General features: G+C 35.3%; 1 protein-coding gene across 1 annotated transcript in view; it reads right to left on the bottom strand.

Annotated features, from left to right (window-relative positions):
• Vps13D (vacuolar protein sorting 13D) overlaps positions 1 to 22617 on the bottom strand; it is a 1260195-nt gene that overhangs the window by 511347 nt on the left and 726231 nt on the right. Inside the window, exon 49 of the mRNA XM_090393926.1 lies at positions 6995 to 7112. Within this exon, the coding sequence (XP_090250052.1) occupies positions 6995 to 7112 (118 nt within the window). The remainder of the gene's footprint in view (positions 1 to 6994; positions 7113 to 22617) is intronic.

Raw genomic sequence — 22617 nt, 5'->3', positions numbered from 1 at the left:
CCCCCTTCCAACATTACTGATCTCTTTAAATATTGCCATCCATATTGGTTACTTCTCTAGGAGGGACATCTTATATAAACAGATAAAAGGTACATCTGGGGGAGGCATCTCCTCTATCCCCTTTGGCCAATTTCTATATGGATTATGTTGAAAAACATGTCCTTGATACTCCCATTCTCAAATCTTCTATTTGGCTAAAGTATATTGATAATGTGTTCTCTATTTGGCCACATGACTCAGCCACATTAAACCTTTCCTCATTCCATTCAGCAGCCAGCAACTCAGAATCAAGGTCACTATAGAAAAATTGTTTCTCAGTTTTACAGAAAAGACACCCACACACAAGTAGATACATAATTTTCCCATCAATCCCCTCCCTTGTCAAGAATATGGTTTCATCAAAACCTTTGCCAACAGAGCCTGCAACTGCCGTTCTGCCCAGACTTCCCTTGCAGCCGAACTCTCCTTTATTTTCAAGACCTTACTGTCCAGTTACAATGTCCAAATGATCAACAAATTAACTGTTTCTCTCATCTCCTTATATCCCTCTCAAAATATAGACTACAGTAATACTATTACTAGTCCCCACCTATGGGGCATCTCATACAAAATAGCCAGAACATTAAGGAAATATAATCTTTGCACTGCTTTCAAACCACATTTGAAGTTGGCTTCACTCATATGCTTTCCTGAGAATCTATTTTCTACCCTCTCTCTGTTATAGGTGTTTACAAGTGTCCATGTTCTTGCAAACTGGGGGATTTGCTAACAACTGCCTATGTAAATACAAGAAATATATCTGCTTAACCCTGTGTCTAACCCTGAAGAAGCCACCAATTTATTTTAAATGGTGAAACTAGTCAGTGTAATTTATAGGACTCCATAATTCCTGTGTTTCATAGTTAAACTTATTGTTTAATTATTTCACAGTGCTATATTCATATCATGAAATTTAATTACGAGTAAGTGTTGTGCATAGGCCTTAGATGGCCTATGCTCAACATCTAAAAGGCCATCTAAAAAAAGAAATAAAAAGTTACGAAAAAGATATATAAAATTGATAAAAAATGGCAAAATAAAAAACCCATAGCCCACCCATGGTACAAAAGGTACTATAACCTTTTTGTTGGTGGGAACCACACAGGCCTACAGAATAAAATAAACAGTTTGGATGCTGCTCTAGACCTGGTGATGCAAAGGATGATACGGTAGGCATCAGAAAATAAGCTCAATAAGTGAAGGGTGAATGATTATTACAGAGGAAGTTCAACTATGGGAACGTAGACTGGAAAAAGGAATATGAGAGGAATGAAGAACAGCATGTGATCGAAAGTTTCACAGTGCTAAATCTAGCAGTTGCATCAGAGCATTTGTCTGTAATCACAATGACCACACCAGCAACTAGTGGGTGTGTTCATGTGGTCTTGACCTGGGAGGTGGCTAAATGTGTAGGATTTTCAGTTAAGAGGGGATATATGTGGAATTACAAGACTGGTAAATATGACAAACTCAAGATACTGCTTGGAACAACACCATGGTATAGAAACTTCAAGGGTTGAATATCAATAGTGCATGGATTGTCTATATAAAGGATTGTCTGAGATAAGCAATAGCAGATTACATACAAGTCAGTAGAATTAATCATGTGGGAGTTACATGAATGAATAGCATTATTAAACAGAAGCTACAAAAAAAAAAAAAGAAATTCCTGTGGAGGAAATTCAAAGAGAGTTGTGATCAGCAGAAACATGAGCATTACAAAGCACAGACCAAAAGGATTACGGTAAGGAAGGCAAAATCAGAGCATGAGAGGAAATTAGCAGTGTAGGCTAAAAGGTAATTCCAAAGAGATCTTTTAGTATATGGTAAGACAAAAAAAAGAAAGATTATAGAAGAATAATTCTGATGAATGCTGATGATCGGGAGGTAAATGAAATAGTCGAATTACTAAGTGATCACTTTGCAAAGGTGTATCATCAGGTAGAGTTATGACAGTAAAAAGTCAGATGAGGAATCATGTGGAAATATGGATAGATGAATTGGAGGTGCATGGGATATTACAAAACCATTATGCGAATACAGCTATGAAATTAGATAATATACCAGTTTGAGTATTACAAGAAGGAGCCAGGGAATAGGAAGTACCTTTGATCATTTTTAATATAAGTCATAGCTCTGGGTTGGTCCCAAGGGGATGGAAAGAGAGGAAAACAGTTCAATTGCATAAAAGAGGTTCCAAAACTGAGATAGCAAATTATCGGCAGATAAGCATCTTGGGAGTAGTGATCAAGGTACTGGAGGAGTTGTTTAAGGGAAAAATCCAGGAATGGTATACTATATGGGTGGTGGCAACATGGTTTGGTGAAGGATAGGTTAATTAATTACTGTATGATGATACTATGGCTGTCAATTCCATATGGACAGAACAATACCATCTTATGAAACCAATATGAAGCTACTATTTATAATGTATTTTTGTCTGACAATTGCATATGCATCTAAAGGCTTGTCTATACTAACAGAGCTACAGATGATGTGAAGGGTTGGTCATGCCACAGTTCCTTACTTACCTTTTACCCTCCAAATCAATTGTCACTGAGTTGGATAAGGATAACATGTATGTAGTGAAACTGCTGGACTTTGCAAAGGCCAGATGCCGCATAGAATTCTGATAAATAAACTGCAGCAAATGGGAATAGGTAGGAAGCAAGTGGTGTGGATAAAGGGGTGATTGATGGAGGGATACCAAACAATACCTTATTCAGGAGCAGAAAGAATGCGACTATTGGCATGCTGCAAGGCTCTGAATATTTTCCCTCAAAATGATTTGAGGGATAATGTTCAGTTGTTTGCCAATGATGCAAAAGTGGAAACAGCAACAGTCAATAAAGATGATGTTAACATTTTGCAGGATGATTAAACAGACTGCAGTATATGGGCAAAGGAGAAAATGTCAGTTTAATGTAGTAGTATAAAGTTATGCACATTTTAGGATGAAAAGATTACCAGTTGTGTACAATAACTAAAAGAACTGTACCCCATGAAATTCACAAAGCCAGGGATTTGGAGGTGTTGGTGAATAAGGAGTTGAAGATCATCATCATCATCAAATTCCTGAAGTACCCTAAAGGGTGTACACGATATGATAGTACTACATGAAAAACTTACACCACCACTAACTTATTATCTACAATTATCCTCCAAATCAGTTACCTGTCATTATCAGATCTTATATTTCTGTGTTCTAAGGCACTTTTTTTTTGCTGTAATCCACCCACCTATAAATTGGTCTTCCTCTGGTCTTTTTTATCTACCAACCTGGCAGAGAACACTTGTTTTGCTAATTTTTCCTCTCCCATTCCGCTTCAATGACCATACCACCTGAGATTAGCTCAGGTGGTATGGTCATTTAAAATATTAGTTTAGAATATCTGACGTTTCACTCACTAATAACTCTCCATGCAAAGAAACTTCTCCTCACTCCTTTGCTCACTCTCCTTGCACAGTTCCAGCCTATTGTTCTACCTCCCCCATTCTATGAAAACGTTTTTCCATGTTGACCTGGGAATGACCCCTTACCAACTGATATCTCTCAATCATATCCCCCGCCCTCCTTCAATAGGAGGTTTGTGGATCTTCTCTAGACTCTTACATATCTTCATCATCATGAAAACCTGATGACCAAATCTGTGCACAATGATCCATATGTGTCCTGATCATGGGCTAATACAATGGAATTATAACCTCATTATTTCTTCACATCAAGGTCCTCTGTATCATTGCCATTATCTGGTGAATGCAGCTCATGAATTTCAGGACCCTGTCTACAACTACACCCAGATCTCTTATCTCCTCTACCACCTTTTAAGTTTCTCCTCCACTAAGTATATACTTCGCATTCTATCACTGCTTACCAAATTTCAAAACCTTACACTTTTGCAACATTGAACAGACAGCTCAACTTATACTGCACGTTTGTTGTCCTTACCAAGCAAGTCACCATCCTGGCCTGCTCTTTATACTCTGCATACAGCCTTATCACTACCTTTATTTAGTGGAACAATTTTACCTTCGTCCCACTCTCTTGGGACCTGTGCCATTGCAAGAATTTTATTAAATAGGCATATCAAATGTTACTGCCAATTCCCTGGAACATTTCCTTAAGACACAGTGATATGTCATAAACTCCTACTGCCTTATTGACATCAAGCTAATTTATTTCCTCTACCTCCTGCATACTAACAATTAAGCCATCCTTTCCTATTTCCTCCACACTTGCATTTCTCATGATGTCATCCTAATGAGAATGAAACACTGTTAAGAACTTATTTGGCAAGGACAAGAGAAGTGCAGTATGAGCAGAACTTAACAAACCAGGCCAAGAAAAACCCTAGAGAACTTTTCAGATAAGTGGTAAGTAGAAGGAAGAATGATTATGGTAAGATGATGTTAATGGATGAAAATGGTAGAATGTCTGCTTCAGAAGACATAGTACCATTTTCATCCATTAACATCATCTTACCATAATCATTCTTCCTTCTACTTACCACTTACCTGAAAAGTTCTCTAGGGTTTTTCTTGGCCTGGTTTGTTAAGTTCTGCTCATACTGCACTTCTCTTGTCCTTGCCAAATAAGTCACCTTCCTGGCATGCTCTTTATACTCCTGATGCAATTGATTGTTACCACTGTTCATCTTATGTGTCTCTCTGTCCATCCTGACTTCCTGTTTCCCTGTCCATCTTACGTTCTTGTTCTATCATTATCACTCACAGTAATACTATTCTCATTTACAACTACTTCAGTTTCACCAGTTCCTCTCCACTGATTTTTTGCTTCACCTCTTACATTGCCTGCTCCCTTCTTCACATCACTCATTGTTCCTCCTTGCAGCAACAGTATCTCTACTTGACTCACACCAAATCCATTTAAATGCAACCTGTCAAGGTAGTACGTTTTTATCCTTCCCTCAAATGCATCCACACATTTACAAACCCCACTCCTTTCAGCTCACATACCATTCATGATCCCTCTACCTACATATCATTCATGATCCCTATTTTCTGTCTCAATCCATCATTGCCATACCTAGGCAACACACTGAATACATTTCCAACCACACTGTTATCTTTCACTCTCCTCAACCATCACCAGATATCCATTTTCACTTGCTTGACTGCTTCTGATATCTAACGCATCAATTATGATGCTAATTCTCCTTGTTGGGAGAATCTCTTATGGAACCTCTAATAATGGATTCTCCATACATGACTATTCTTGAGTCATTCATCACTCCCCCCCCCCCTCTGCTTTCCTTCAGCCTAACCTTTTGCACTAATCCATTCTTATCCACTAAACTTATCTCATTATGCATATTTTTCATTTCACTTCTCATTCTGATCAACTAATTTTATGAGTCTTGCATCCTGGAAATTACCCTATCTGTCAGTCTATCATTTGCTTCTTTTATTTCCACAGTGACACTTGCTTTTGTTTCTTCAGTTATGCTTTTTTTTGCTTCTGTAGTCTTGCTCAGTTTTGTTCAATGATGTATACAATCATATTCTCCTGTAATTATGAACTCTTTCATTCCATCAGCCAGTTTTGCATTTACCAATAACTTGTAATCCAACAGAATATCACACTTATGACATATCCATACCCTCTCTCATCTCCTGTTCAGTCTCTAGACATTCCACTTGTAATACATGTTGCATTCATGACAACGAACCATTCTCAAATGTCCATGCCTCTAACTACATTTGTTATTTGCACTGTGTAACATGCAGATCTTCATATACCACCATTTTTATCATCATTCGCTGCAAGCTTCAAAAATAGTAAATATAAACATCTGCCACCCTATGGCCTCCTTTTAAGTTTTTTAATTTTCCCTTTCCAAGCATTAATTTTGTCTAAAATAAGTGCTATATCACTTAATATTAAACCTTGTTGTTTTTTCATTCTCGGTATATAGTCATTCAAACTAATTTCTTATAATATTTTCTACTGAGTAAACATGGACAATAATATATATATATATATATATATATATATATATATATATATAAATAAAAAGATAAGGTGAAATTTGAAAAGTTTTTTTGTCTTACCAGCCTGGAACTTGGGGGGTTAAGTGCCTAAGGCGCTAGGGGGGGGGCCCTAATATATATATATATATATATATAAAATGGGGGGTGAGATATTTATGCAAAAGCAACCAGCCTGATTGACTAAGTGGTTAGAGTATCAGTTCTCCAACCTACAAACTGTGGGTTTGCATTAAGCATTGGCTTGGATACGTGTCACTGCCATTAGTAGGTAAATGAATTTCATTGTCTGATGGGAGATAACTATACCGCAGTAATATCAGATGCCTGAAGTGGCTTGAAAAAAGATTTTTGTTTGGCTTCTGGAGCAGGTTTTGCAGATTATGTACAAATAAAAAAAATACAAAAAAATTAATATAAAATTAATGAAAATGGTGGGAAAAATCACTTGTTCAGTCATGGTACTAATGGACTACATATTTACAACATTTTGTGGGTGAGCATCATGTAAAAAAACATCAATAAATATTATATAAGAAAACCACTATGTGCCATCATCATTGCAATTGGTCTCATTCATGCTTCCTGATTTAATGCTTCAAATGTTTAATTAAATAATCAGCTCACACTTCTACATAAACACAAACTAGGATTTCATTTTGCATGGTATTTGGAAATCACTTCTCTGACTTGCAGAATATCAGATCTGTATCATATAACAGTCATCTTCATTTAAGAAAGATCCTTCATGCTTATAAACTGCTCTTAGATCTGAAGTGTATTTTTTTTCAATAAGTTATATTTCTTTACATTTGTGTCATTTAGATGCTGTACGGAGTCATCCTCATAATCCTTTTAAAAAAGGAAGTGAAAAATGCAGGTATGTTGTTTAAATAAATAAGCAGCACAGCCAGTTCTAAAATATAAAATCAAAAGTTCAACATACCTCCATGGTTCTAGAAAAGGTTCCCATCCAGACAACGTCCTATTGTAATAGTCACCTCTAAATATAAAAATTGAGCTACTTTCCTTCTCTCTTTTAAAGGACTGATGTATCATTAATTCTGAAAAGAAACAGTGCATGCATTTATACCATATCCTGAACATGTTATGAATTCCAGTATGCATGAAATCTTGCTTGCAATATCTATACAATAAAATTTTATAAACAATCATAATCATATTAATGCAAGATATTAATTTGCAAATTTGTAACAATTCATTTATTGCAATAATTGTAGAAATAAAATTACTGAATAGCAATGCTTTTAATATCAAAGCACTGAATTAGAAGACAGCAGATCCATCTGTTCAATCCACTATACTACCTGAAATTTATTGAAATATGGCACTTTACAACTAATTTGACAATAAATTCAACAGACCTACTGCTCTTTGAAAAAATCAGGTTTATCTTGTTCAATAACAATAATATAATTTCCATGGATGATCCACCTACACAATCAATGTCCAGCATCTCTGCACATATGTCTGAATATTTTGGACATACTCCCCAAGTTAATGGAATTTACCTTCATAATATCCAATACCGGATCATTTTTGTGAAGCAAAACAGACTATAGTTAGCGGGTTGACTATAGTCTGTAAGGGAGATAGCATCGCATTCAAAGGCCATGAGTAATTCTGAAAGAAAGCGCAGTGGTGGCCAGATGACCAATTTTGGATCTCAGAAACTGTTTTCTAAAAGAGGAGACACTTGCATTGCTATCATTGGTATAATGATAATGGAGATAAAAAAACAACAAAAACAAACAAAAAAAAAAATTAAGTCAGTGAACATCAGGATCCTCAAAGGCCATGAGTAATTCTGAAAGAAAGAAAGAAAGACACCAGTAGAGGTCAGATAACCAGTTTCTGGGCTCAGAAACTGTTTTCGAACAGAACAGACACTTGCAATGCTATCATGGGTGTAATGAAAAGGGAAATTTAAAAAAATAAAAAAAGAACATGTGACTGCAAGAACTGATTGATATAAAATGAAGATGATGGACCAACTGGACTGAAGAATGAAACAGGTGGCATACAGTTAGTCAAGTAACTGAGTTGACATCACCGTTGCTGAGTGGTTCAAATTGGGCTATGAGCATGGAGATTTATGATGGAATTGGGGATGAGAGAGAAATTTCATCACATCCCAGTGGCTTGAAAATGTTCTATGTTTGGTCTTTCCACAGGGCTTCTGGATTATATAAAAATTTAAAAAAAAATGTAAAAAATAATAATAAAAAAAACCTTAACCCATCCACAGGGATGCTTAATGGTCAAAGCTGTATAACTGAGAGGAGACCTCCACATAGCCTTTAAAAGAATGTGGAGAACCGACCAGGGCTTCTGACCTAATGTCCAATCCTCACCTTCTCGTGGTGCACCCTGTTGGCTATTGATATTGAACATGGATACTGAAAGAACGAAGATGGGCTGGCAATTTGGGATTTAGCCGACCAAATTGTATTCTTATTGGTTAAACCAAAATAAAAAATTGATGGTACAACATGACAAAATTTCATGCCGGCTGGGGCGTCGCCCGGTTAAACAAGGCCCCCGTTGTTTTCGCCAGGGAACCAGGGTGAACAGCGAAAAGTCAGCTACTGGAACAAATCTGAAAACACACCCCAACTCAACATCACCAGAGTTAAAGATCAGTACTATCAACATAAGAAGCCTGAATAGCAAAGAAATGGAGCTAGCTGAGGAATTAGATAAGTATCAGATCGACATAACAGGGGTGACTGAAACAAAAAAGACCAAAACTGGTGAGATCTTTCTGAGCAATAAATACAAAATGTTATATTCAGGAAATGACAAAGGAAAAGAAGGAGTATCCATAGTATTCAACATAAAATACGAGGCTCAACTTCTTGAATGGCAGGCAGTGTCAAGTAGAGTGATGTGGACAAATATCAGAATGGGGAATTGGACAATGAGACTTATTTGTGCCTATGGTCCCACAGAAGGTTCTACTAAGGTAGAAGTGGAGGAATTTTTTGAGGCTTTAGAAAAAGCAACTGACACAATGAAAAAGGAAAAGTTGGTCCTTGTTGGGGATCTAAATAGCAGAGTAGGAAATGATTGTCAGACATACAAAAATATTTTGGGAAAATTTGGAGAAAAGAGCTAAGCTAATAATAATGGCAAATATCTGTTGGATTTCTGCTCAGGACATGGACTGGTTATTACTAACACCATGTTCCAACATAAAAATGTGCACAAATTCACATGGAGAGAAGAGGCTAGGAATAAGAAAAGTCTCATTGACTATGTTATTGTTGATAGTGATGTTTTCTCCATGGTGCAGGACACCAGAGTGTACAGAGGATTTGAAATTGGAAGTGATCACTATTTAGTCTTGAGCAGGATAAAATTGAATTTCATATTGAAAAGAATAACATGTAAGAAAGTTTTAAAGCGAATAAAAGTTGAGCAGCTCTCAGATGTGAACTGTAGACTAAAATACAGAAAGATTATTGAAAAGAAAATGAAAGAGTTTGAGAACAGAAATCAAACCTTGGAGATTCAGTGGCAAACTCTGAAGAAAACATTGATTGATTCTGCCAGAGAGGCATGTGGTGAGGTTGTCTGCAAGGATAAAAAAATCAGAACTTCCTGGTTACAAATGCAAGAATGCTAAACACTGTGTAAAACTAGCTAAACAAAAGTCATGGGAGGACTTTGGCAAAAATATAGAAAATAAATATCAAGAAGGTGGCAAAATATTCTGGAGATTGTTGAAGAAGCTTAGAAATGGAGGAAAGAGTGCTGTAAAAGGAGTTAGAGATGATAAAGGTGACATGAAAACAGGAAAAAAAGATATCCTTGAAGTATGGAGTAATTACTTTGAAAAACTGCTTAATGAAACAAGCAGTAATGACAGCACAGTGGTAAAAAACACTGACCAGGCATGCAGTCAGGAATACATATCCATACTTGAAGTAGAAAAAGCCATCAAAGGCTTAAAATGTGGAAAGGCAGTAGGAGTAGACGATATTCGACCAGAAATGCTGAAGTATGGTGGTATAAGAGTCTTACAGTGGCTGCACTGCATAGTTCAGAAAGCCTGGACAGAGGGATGAATTCCTGTTTGTGACCATACCACCTGAGATTAGCTCTGCTAATGCATGCCTGGATGCTGACAATGTCAAGTTCTTTCCTAATATCCTCATTTTTAATATGATATTGCCATTGATGCCATCTGTTCACGCCTATAATCTTTCTCAGGACTCTCATATCTGCGGTCACTAATCTTTGGTCAAGTGTTTTACTTCTGACCTAGCTCTCAGATCCATAAGTTAAAACTGGTTTCAATACTGTCTTGTATACAGCTAATTTAGTGTTCCGACTAATTTCTCCCTTATTCCATATGAATTTATTCAATTGACTTCCCACCATACCAGCTTTGTTGATTCTGTTGTCTATTTCTATATTTAATTTACCATCTTCAGTAAAAATCGTGCCTAAGTAGCTGAAATGTTTTACTTGTTCCACAGGTTCTTCATTCACAACACAGTTGACATTTTCAATGATTCTGCCTATATTCATTGTCTTTGTCTTTTTATTTCTGACCTTCATACCGTATCTATTACAACAGCTATTCAATTTAGTCAGAGAATCTTGCAGACTTTTAGCGGAATTATTTAGAAGTATAACATCATCTGCATAAAGCAAAGAGCTGACATTAACATCTCCAATTTTGATATCATGTTTAATACCACTTTCCTTCATAATGTGTGATCCATATAGATAATGAACAACAGAGGGGATAATGTACATCCTTGTCTCACACCAGATTTAACATTAAACAATCTTCCTGTACTTCCTTCAATTCTAACTGCTGACTTACAACTCAAATAAAGACTAAGTATTGCTTGATATAATGCCCCATTGACACCATATAACTGCAGCTTATTGAATAGCTTCTCTCTTGGCACCTTGCATTATGCCTTTTCCAGATCGACAAAACTTAAATACAGATCTTTGTTATATTCCCATGCTTTCTCGACTATTTGTCGTAAAGTGAAGATCTGATCCTGACAGCCTCTATTTGGCCTGAATCCAGCTTATTCTTCACCAAGCTTTTCTCCCACAATTCTTCTCAACCGTTTCTCAAGTAGTATACTTGCATAGATCTTGCCAGGAACACTCAGTAGGGAAATAATGGGAATAAAAGCAAAGAACTGATTGGGAAACCTTGCTTGAATGCTTTTTGAATTTTGACCAAGTGTCACAAGAACCATAATGACTAGGAGATGGGTGAAAAGTATATTTTCACCCATCGAAGGATTTTCATCTGTCATTAAAGGAGCCTATATTAGTATAGGCTCCTTTAAAGACAGAAGCATTTTGCACAGCCCACTGTGCTGGAGGATGTGGAACAGAAAAAAGATGTGTACATTGTCAAATGCTTGATTAAGATCCACTGAGAATATCACCACTGAAATGTGCTCTAATATTAGTTAAAACAAACATTTATAACTAACCACATCCATAATATTTATAACACAGGATAACTTATTTTTTACTCAAATAAGTGAATTAACACCTCACAATGGGAGAATCATTATTTGCCTTCCCATATTTGTTAAATTCATGAATGTCAAACCCAAACATGTTTATATTGCTAAATATACCTATTATTCTTCAAAAGTTGCTAAATATCATTATTATATATTTAACAATCCTTAACCCTTTCTGCCCTAGTGATTCCAATTGGAATCACTAACTTTCTTGGCCTTCATAGCCCATATTACGTGGCGAATGATTCCAATTCTGAAATGAATCATTTCATTTTCAATGATTCATTGAAAATGAAATTTCCATGAATCATTGAAAAAAATACATTTTCATTTTCTGAAAAATGAAAATGTATTTTTCAGAAAAATACTTGATATCCTTGCTTTTTTAGACCTAAAGACAAAATAAATAGAAAGAAAAATTTTTTTCACTTGTAAAAAAAAATTCAGGTCAGAAAGGGTTAAAGGTTCCATGGATCTTAGGTCTTGTATCGTACACTACTCCCTCAAAAGTCACTAAACTCTTCTGTAATAATATATAAAATAATCTTTAATAGTTGCTGTATAATTCTGCTATTACAATATACATAATAATACTCCACAAACAATGCACAGTATTTATGTATTATACAAAATATTTGCCTACAAAACATTGACAAATTAGTGACAAAAATTGCTATCATAATAACCTAAACATATTCTCTCAACACATATGAGAGATTATTTCAATTCCAGCATCTGATATTATCCATATAATGTTGAATAAGTAGTTAACAGGGTTTATTTTTTTAAACGTGTATAAGTGAGATGAATAAGCTTTGAAAATTAAGTGACTACTACAGTATGTCTATTAATAAGGGGTTTATGAAGTCATGAAGAGGTTATATTAAATTCACCCATTATATTAAATGAATTTTTTCATTTTATTTTTTTTTCAGGTATTCTAAGGAACATTTGGGATATTAATGAAAAAATTCACAACCCAGCAATGAACCAAAAATCATGCAGTTTTATTTTGAAAACCAGAATTTGATTATTCTAATGTAAAGAGCATATTGCTGCCATACACTCTCCAGATCTGATGGCTCTCAACCTCTCAGCTAAAGGAGAACATTTTCATGGAGAAATTAGGGCACTGAAGCTAGAAACATTAACAGCTGTCATGGACTATGCCATAGAAAGGGCCCATCTTTATGAAGCCAAAATTGAAAAGTGTTTATACATTTTCAAAAATTATGGGAAAAAACTACCATACTAGAGTAAAGCTCCAGTTTAATATAAACCAAAATAATCACTCGACATTTTGACCTTCACATTGAAGTCATCATCTGGAGTATACACATATGTACAAAGAAAGAAGCAGCACTACAATCTACATGGTATGCTGAAGTTACAGTGATTTAGCTAACCTTTAAAACTACTGGCCTGACCTCTGGTGAAAAAAAAAATGAAAAGAAAAGTAAAAAACACCATACTACATCAAATCTAGAGTCCTGTTATGATGTTATTATCTCTATTAAGTTACAAAATTAAATTAAGCTAGAGAGCAACATGTTCATACAAAGACATTTTTACTCATATAACTATACATGGGGTGCTTAAGGGTCAAAGCTGTATAACTGAGAGGAGACCTCCACATAGCCTTTAAAGGAATGCGGAGAACCGACCAGGTCTTCTGACCTAATGTCCAATCCTCACCTTCTCGTGGTGCACCCTGTTGGGTATCTACTTTGATACTGAACGAACAAGGAGGGGCTGGCAATTTGGGATTTAGCTGACCAAATTGTATTCTTATTGGTTAAACCAAAATAAAAAATGATGGTACAACATGACAAAATTTCATGCCGGCATGAAATTTTGTCATGTTGTACCTGGTGAAAACAACCGGGGAATTTTTCGGGCGTCACCCGAAAAAGGCCCCGGTTGTTTTCGCAAGGGAACCAGGGTGAACAGCGAAAAGTCAGCTACTGGAACAAATCTGAAAACACACCCCAACTCAACATCACCAGAGTTAAAGATCGGTACTATCAACGTACGAAGCCTGAATGGCAAAGAAATGGAGCTAGCTGAGGAATTAGATAAGTATCAGATTGACATAATAGGGATGACTGAAACAAAAAAGACCAAAACTGGTGAGATCTTTCTGAGCAATAAATACAAAATGTTAAATTCAGGCAATGACAATCAAGGAAAAGAAGGAGTAGCCATAGTATTCAACACACAAAATATGAGGCTAATCTTCTTGAATGGCAGGCAGTCTCAAGTAGAGTAATGTGGGCAAACATGAGAATGGGGAACTGGATAATGAGACTTATTTGTGCCTATGGTCCCACAGAAGGTTCTACTAAGGTAGAAGTGGAGGAATTTTTTGAGGCTTTAGAAAAAGCAACTGACTCAATGAAAGAGGAAAAGTTGGTCCTTGTTGGGGATCTAAATAGCAGAGTAGGAAATGATTGTGAGACATACAAAAATATTTTGGGAAAATTTGGAGAAAAGAGCAAAGCTAATAATAATGGCAAATATCTGTTGGATTTCTGCTCAGGACATGGACTGGTTATTACTAACACCATGTTCCAACATAAAAATGTGCACAAATTCACATGGAGAGAAGAGGCTAGGAATAAGAAAAGTCTCATTGACTATGTTATTGTTGATAGTGATGTTTTCTCCATGGTGCAGGACATCAGAGTGTACAGAGGATTTGAAATTGGAAGTGATCACTATTTAGTCTTGAGCAGGATACAATTGAATTTCATATTGAAAAGAATAACATGTAAGAAAGTTTTAAAGCGAATAAAAGTTGAGCTGCTCTCAGATGTGAACTGTAGACTAAAATACAGAAAGATTATTGAAAAGAAAATGAAAGAGTTTGAGAACAGAAATCAAACCTTGGAGATTCAGTGGCAAACTCTGAAGAAAACATTGATTGATTCTGCCAGAGAGGCATGTGGTGAGGTTGTGTGCAAGGATAAAAAAATCAGAACTCCCTGGTGGACACAGGAAGTTAAAGAGGCAGCGAAGGAAAAGAAGAAAGCATATCAAAAGTTCCTGGCAAATAAGTCAGCTTTTACTCTTACAGAATACAGAGACAAATGTAAGAAAGCTAAACAGTATGTAAAACTAGCTAAACAAAAGTCATGGGAGGACTTTGTCAAGAATATAGAAAATAAATATCAAGAAGGTGGCAAAATATTCTAGAGGTTGTTGAAGAAGCTTAGGAATGGAGGAAAGAGTGCTGTAAAAGGAGTTCGAGATGATAAAGGTGACATGAAAACAGGAGAAAAAGATATCCTTGAAGTATGGAGTAATTACTTTGAAAAACTGCTAAATGAAACAAGCAGTGATGACAGCACAGTGATAAAAAACACTGACCAGGCATGCAGTCAGGAATACATATCCATACTTGAAGTAGAAAAAGCCATCAAAGGCTTGAAATGTGGAAAGGCAGCAGGAGTAGATGATATTCGACCAGAAATGCTGAAGTATGGTGGTATAAGAGTCTTACAGTGGCTGCACTGCATAGTTCAGAAAGCCTGGACAGAGGGATGAATTCCTGATGATTGGAGTAGAGCTCTCATAGTACCCACATATAAAAAGGGAATTAAAACTGAATGTGAGAATTACAGAGATATTTCCCTACTGAGTGTTCCTGGCAAGATCTATGCAAGTATACTTGAGAAACGGTTGAGAAGAATTGTGGAAGAAAAGCTTGGTGAAGAACAAGCTGGATTCAGGCCAAATAGAGGCTGTCAGGATCACATCTTCACTTTTCGACAAATAATCAAGAAAGCATGGGAATATAACAAAGATCTGTATTTAAGTTTTGTCGATTTGGAAAAGGCATATGACAAGGTGCCAAGAGAGAAGCTTTTCAATATGCTGCAGTTATATGGTGTCAATGGGGCATTATATCAAGCAATACTTAGTCTTTATTTGAGTTGTAAGTCAGCAGTTAGAATTGAAGGAAGTACAGGAAGATGGTTTAATGTTAAATCTGGTGTGAGACAAGGATGTACATTATCCCCTCTGTTATTCATTATCTATATGAATCACATTATGAAGGAATGTGGTATTAAACCTGATATCAAAATTGGAGATGTTAATGTCAGTTCTTTGCTTTACGTGGACGATGTTATACTTCTAAATAAATCCGCTACAAGTCTGCAAGATTCTCTGACTAAATTGAATAGCCGTTGTAATAGATATGGTATGAAGGTCAGCAATAAAAAGACAAAGACAATGAAAATAGGCAGAATCATTGAAAATGTCAACTGTGTTGTGAATGGAGAACCTGTGGAACAAGTAAAACATTTCAGCTACTTAGGCACGATTTTTACTGAAGATGGTAAATTAAATATAGAAATAGACAACAGAATCAGCAAAGCTGGTATCGTGGGAAGTCAATTGAATAAATTCATATGGAATAAGAAAGAAATTAGTCGGAACACTAAATTAGCTGTATACAAGAAAATGTTCAAACCAGTTTTAACTTATGGATCTGAGAGCTGGGTCAGAAGTAAAACACTTGACCAAAGACTAGAGACCGCAGATATGAGAGTCCTGAGAAAGATTAGAGGCGTGAACAGATGGCATCAATGGCAATATCATATTAAAAATGAGGATATTAGGAAAGAACTTGACATTGTCAGCATCCAGGAATGCGTTTGCAGAGCTAATCTCAGGTGGTATGGTCACTTAAATAGAATGGGAGAGGAAAGATTAGCAAAACAAGTGTTCTCTGCCAGGTTGGCAGGAAAACGACCCAGAGGAAGACCAAGATATAGGTAAATTGATACAGTACAAAGTGCCTTAGATGATAGAAATATAAGATCTGATAATGTTGGAGTCTTGACAAGTAACAGACTGATTTGGAGGAAAATTGTAGATAGGAAGTTAGTAATGATGTAATTTTTTAATGTAGTACTGTCATATCTTGTACACCCCTTGAGAGTACATCGCAGGAATTTGATGATGATGATGATAACTATACATATAAATTAGAACAAACCAGTATGGATAGTAGTCTATAAAAGCTGAAAAATTGCTTACAAGTAGGGTTTGCTGGAAAACTTGAACTAGGTGGGCTGAATGTGTGCCATTCAAATTCTTGGGATTTTTAAGCCACCACCATTATTATTAGTAGTATTATTATTAAGATTAGCCCTGTTAATCAAAATTTCACAGGCTTCTTTAAATTTCTGTTCATACCAGGTTTTTGTATGGTAAGGCAAGTACTTTGTGTGAGAAGTACTTTTCCTATCAATTTAGTGTAGGGTGTTAAAAGTGTGATCTGAGAGGCCTGCTTCACCAAAATTATTAAATTTAACGTGTCATTTGTGTTCTTTTTTTGCGTATAGGGACTGTACATCCAGTTTCTCCAATATAAGGTAAGTTACAAGTGCAATAGATACAATAAACTCCAGGGTGAACCAATGGGGATCCTTAGAGGAGTTGAATATATTTTTTAGGTTTATAGGTAGTTTAAAAGTGGCATTAAGATTATAATGGTGTAGAATTCTATTAATTTTTTTCTGATAACCCTTTAATGTATGGGATAGCTATGGTTTTACTGTAATTTATATTATTTTTTGATAAAGTTTTATGAAGAATTTTATTTTGCTACAGCCATTATTTATAAATAATAGCTGTAGGGCTCTGTTTCAGAGGGCTGTCTTTCATCTTAAACACTAATTTATACCATATACCTAGTTTTAAATACACCATGTTCCAAAAATGTAAGAACACTCAAAAGTCTAGAGCTGGATACAGACCATGAACTCTCTGTGCAACAATACGAATAAAATTCAAAGTCAACTATAAAAGAAATAGAATTGATAAACTCCATGTGAAAAAGTTAAAAAATAACTAAATAAGATTAGACTACATTAAGAAAATTGAAGAAATAAACAGGACTCAAACAGATAAAACCGAAAACCTTTGGAAAACAGGAAAAGAAACTGAAGCAGGCAAAATAGCCGTAATTATAATAGGAAAAGAAATATTAATAAACTCAGCAAGGGAAACTTTAGGAATTTATAAGAGACCCAATAATAAATGGATAACATCTGAAATTTTAGAAAAATGTGAAGAAAAAAGAAAACTAAAAACAAAAATAAAAACAAGAAGAAATACAAACAACTCAAAAACTAAATTGATAAACTCTGCAGACAGGCTAAAGAAAGCTGGCTGAACAAAAAAGCAGAAAAATGCAATGAGGCATAAAAACATCGTAACTCAAAAACATTACATAACACGATTAAAAGAAATTACAAAAAACTTTTCACCGCTACCTCGAACAATGATCAACCACCAGGGAGAGGAAACAGGAAATCCAAGTGCGATAAAAGCAATATGGATGGAACACTACCAAGAAACCTTTAAGAATGAAAGCAATAACTATCTAATAACAAAGCTCCACACTAACTCAAGCCTTAATGATTCTTCCATTGGAAGTGGAGAATACTCTAAAGCTAATGAAATCTGACAAAGCACCAGGGATAGACCAATTTCCATCAGAACTCTGGAAAAATATAAAAGCAAGCAACTTTAAAATTCCTTACCACACTTTTCAACAAAATCATTAAATCAGGAGAAATACCAGAAGACTGGAGAACAGGATTATCATATCAATTTACAAGAAAGGTGATAAGAAAAACTGTAAACATTACAGATCAATCACATTACTCAGCCATGCTTACAAAATATTTACAAGAGTATTACAGAACAGAATAAAGAGCACATATGAGATCATTCTTAGTGAAGAACAGGCAGGCTTCAGAAAGAATTGCTCCACATTGGATCAGATCTTCATAATACAAAGACTAGCAGAATCATACTGGGAACATAACAAAAATATCTATTACTGTTTGATAGATTTTAAACAGGCATTTGACTCAATAAACAGAGTACTTTTATTAAGAATATTAAAACAGAAACACATCGATAAAGATGCTCTAGACTTTTTAGAAAAATATTATAGCCTCACGGAAGCAATAATTAAATTCAACAGTATAGGAGTAGCGCAAGGATGTTCCATCTCCCCATACCTTTTTAACTTCTACCTAGAGGATATGGTTAAGCAAGCCTTGGAAGGAGAAAAAGGGGTCAACCTAAAAGGTTATAACCTTAATAACATAAAATATGCAGATGGCATTGTAATAATAGAGGAAACAAAAGAAAAGATGGTGAACCTAATAACCAAACTAAACAATACTGCTAAAGAACACAGAATGACCATAAATACAGACAAAACAAAATTGGAAAAAATGAAGAAGTAAAGTTCTCCTTGAATGGATCAACAATTGAATAAGTAAAACAATTCAACTATTTAGGAACAGTAATAACAGAACACTTAGATACCATGACCACTATTAAACATAGAATATTGACTGCATGGTCATCCTTTAATAAGCTAGGAAAAATAATAAAATCTCCAAACCTCTAAAAATAAAATTATATAAGGCAATTATAATACAGACTGTGCTACATGCTTCAGAAATTTGGACACTCAAGAAAAGGGATACGAAAACTGGAGGCTTTCAAGATGAAATGACTCAGAAAAATAAATAAAACAAAATGGACAGAAAAGAAAAGAAATGAAACTGTAAGACAAGATCTAAAACATACAGACTCATTAATAGAAAAGATCAACAGAAGACAACTGCAATGGTACAGACATGTCGAGAGAATGCCATCAAAAAGGCTATCCAACCTCATTCTGTATGCAAGATTAGAAGAAAAAAGAAACAAGGAAGACCAAGAACTAAATGGATAACATCTATAAAGGTCAACTCCGGATTACAAACATATAAACAGCTTACCAGCCATGCAAGAAACCCAGACTCTTGGAGGTTGTTGTGGAAACACGGACGACTCAACCCAGTAAGTAAGTAATGACTCCAAGTTTCTGGAGTCATTACTTACTTATGACATGCTAACTCAATATATGAGTTAGCATGTATATATTGGTCAGTATGTGTTGGTTTGCAGTAAACAGTGAAGGAAAGATTGTCTGAGGGAAGATGTGTGACCAGTGCATCCAGGAAAGGAAGCAATTTCTGATTTTCAATTTCGATAGTAAATTGTATGTTCTCATGTTGTTTGTTCAGGTGGCTAAGATATGTGTTTAATGTTTGGTGGCTATGTGGCCAGATAACGAAAACATCATGAATGTAACTAAGCCAAACTATAGGTTTTAAAGTAAAGGAATCTAAAGCATGTTGCTCAAAAGCTTCCACATAATACTTAGCAATTGCGTGGGGGGGGGATAGTGGCGAGCCCATGGCCGTACAAAATAAATGGAATGTACTATGTAGGCAAAGAGAGCCATGATGTCAGGTAGAAATTTTTCTTTAAGAGAAGAATTGTGTCACTGAGTGGGACATTCATGAAAAGGGCAGAAACATCAAAACTGACTAATAAATCATCTTGGTTGAGTGTTATGCTTTTAATTTTGTTTATGAAGTGTTGTGTGTTCTTTATATAGGAAAGGGAATGACCAAACAACTTCTTAAGTGCTGACGTTAATTTCTTGGTTAGGTGATAATTAGGGCTGTCTATACTCTCAACTATCAGCCAAAGTGGAGCGTTATGTTTGTGTATCTTGGGAACATATATTCTGGGAGAACGGGTGTAATGGGATATTAGTTTTTTAACAGTAACTGACGGCCAAGAAGTGACAGACTTAGTAAGTTCACAGTTTTTTTCTTAATCCTGTTAGTTGGATTACAGTTTACAAGTTGATAGGTGCCGGTATTGGAGACTAGTTTATCTATCAAGGACGACCGTGGCATTACCTTTGTCTGATTTTGTTATAAAGGCAAAGGAGAATGGATATCAGTTTTATGTGGCAAAGTATAAGGTTATGCATTTTGGGGTGTAAAGATTACCAGCTGTATACCACATTGGCAGAACTGTACTCCAGGAATTGACAAAGTCAGACACTTGGGAGTGTTAGTGGATAGGGGATTAAAGTTTAGGAGCCACATAGCAAAAGTGGCTAAAGCAGCTCATCAGATTACTTGATTATTAAAGAATACTTTGACGAACAGAGACGAGTGGGTTATTGTTCCTCTTTCTCTGGCCTTGATAAGACTCCATCTTGACTACTGCATGCAGATCTGAGCACATTCTGGCATGGCAAGGTTTCTTGGTGATGAGTAGGTGGGGAGAGAATCCAGAGGTAATCAAGATCATAGCAGGTCTATGGAATGAACTTTACGAGAACAGGTTGAAGAATTGTGGATTATAGAACTGTTTTGACAGGCGGAAAAGGGATGATATGATTGAGACACACAAATTACTGAGTTTTTACAAGATTAATTCAGAGAAAATTTTTCAGAACAGTGAGAAAACTAGGGGCTATCCATGGAAAGTGATTAAAAATGTAGTTAGCAAGGGTGTTAGAACCAGGTTGTTTGCTTGGAGAGTAGCAAATGATTGGAATAGGTTGCCAGAATCTGTGGTGGGTGTCATGACTGTGAATGAGTTTAAAGCAAAGTATGATAGATACTGTGCAAATGTTGGATAGTTCTTGACTTAGGGTCTCCCTTGATGAGTCTAAGGAATCCTTGGAGTAGCCTATAATAATAATAATATCTTGATTGGCATTTAACGACTTGACTGCTGCTAGTTCTGTTTTTGAAAGATTGCTTGCTACATATGGTTTTCTTTTTATTCAAAACATTGCTGGTTTCCTAAATGAATTTTATCAGCTATGTTACTTGGAATAGATTATGCCTCTTTCTATGTGGTACATAACATCCAGTTTATTAACAGTTCTAGGTGCTACTGCAAAGTTCAAGCCTTTATTAAGTAATGTAAGTTCAGCATTATTTAGGGTATGGCTAGATATGTTGATCATATGAACACTGCCTGTATGTGGTTGGTCGCTCCTCATCTTACTTGTTTTTTGTTCACTGTTAGAGTTATTTGCTGGGGAAGACATATCCTGGTAAAATTCATATGATTGGCATTCAAATTTTGTTGTCGTTTTAAAATATGAAATTTAAAATTTAAAATATTTATAACAAAATCAGACAAAGGTAATGCCATGGTCATCCTTGAATCAACTAGTCTCCGATCCCAGCACCTATCAACTTATAAACTATAATCTGACTAACAGGATTAAGAAAAAACTGTGAACTTACTTAAGTCTGTCACTTCTTGGCCGTCAATTACTGTTAAAAAACTAATATCCCATTACACCCGTTCTCCCAGAATATATGGTGTTCCCAAGATACACAAACATAACGCTCCACTTTGGCTGATAGTTGAGAGTATAGACAGCCCTAATTATCACCTAGCCAAGAAATGAACGTCAACACTCAAGAAGTTGGTAGGTCATTCCCTTTCCTATATAAAGCACACACAACACTTCATAAACAAAATTAAAAGCATAACACTCAACAAAGATGATTTATTAGTCAGTTTTGATGTAGTTGGGATCAGCCTGCCTCATTCAACTAATCCTCATAATCATAGACTGCAAATTATTGTAATATCAGTATATGTCAGTACAGCATATAATAATAAATGATACGGATATAAAAAAAAATTATGTGTCTTTATATTCAAAGAAAAATATTAAAAAGAAAAAACTGTGTACAGAATTTTGTACAGAGCAGAAAACATAATATGTCTTATGTAAATAATCTGTATGATGATAATAGAAAAAAATTATTATTATAAAAATAATATATAGAGAAATTATATCTATTGTTATTATATATATATATAGGGTGTAAAAATGAAAAAAAACTGCAATAACCATTATTGTTAATATTATTATTTCAAAAATATTATGTATATGCAATATCTGCTATGCACAATTGTATTCATGTAATGCAGGGGTCGGCAACCTTTTCAGACTCGCGAGCCACATTCAACTTTTATTTTTAATAATCGGGCTGCAAGCGTTTAATTAATAGAAAATAGTGAATGAAAAGAATACTTAAGGTATCAATTTTTATTATATCAATCTTAAAACATACAGAAATATTTAAAGTACGAGATATGAAACAATGAAAATGAAACTCAACGA

Source organism: Typopeltis vanoorti, chromosome 6, assembly GCF_054136105.1.
Source record: "Typopeltis vanoorti isolate ZY-2024b chromosome 6, IOZ_Tvanoo_1.0, whole genome shotgun sequence".
Taxonomy (NCBI): Eukaryota; Metazoa; Arthropoda; class Arachnida; order Uropygi; family Thelyphonidae; genus Typopeltis; species Typopeltis vanoorti.
The sequence above is the reverse complement of the archived record's forward strand: the minus strand, read 5'-3'. Positions and strand labels throughout refer to the sequence as shown.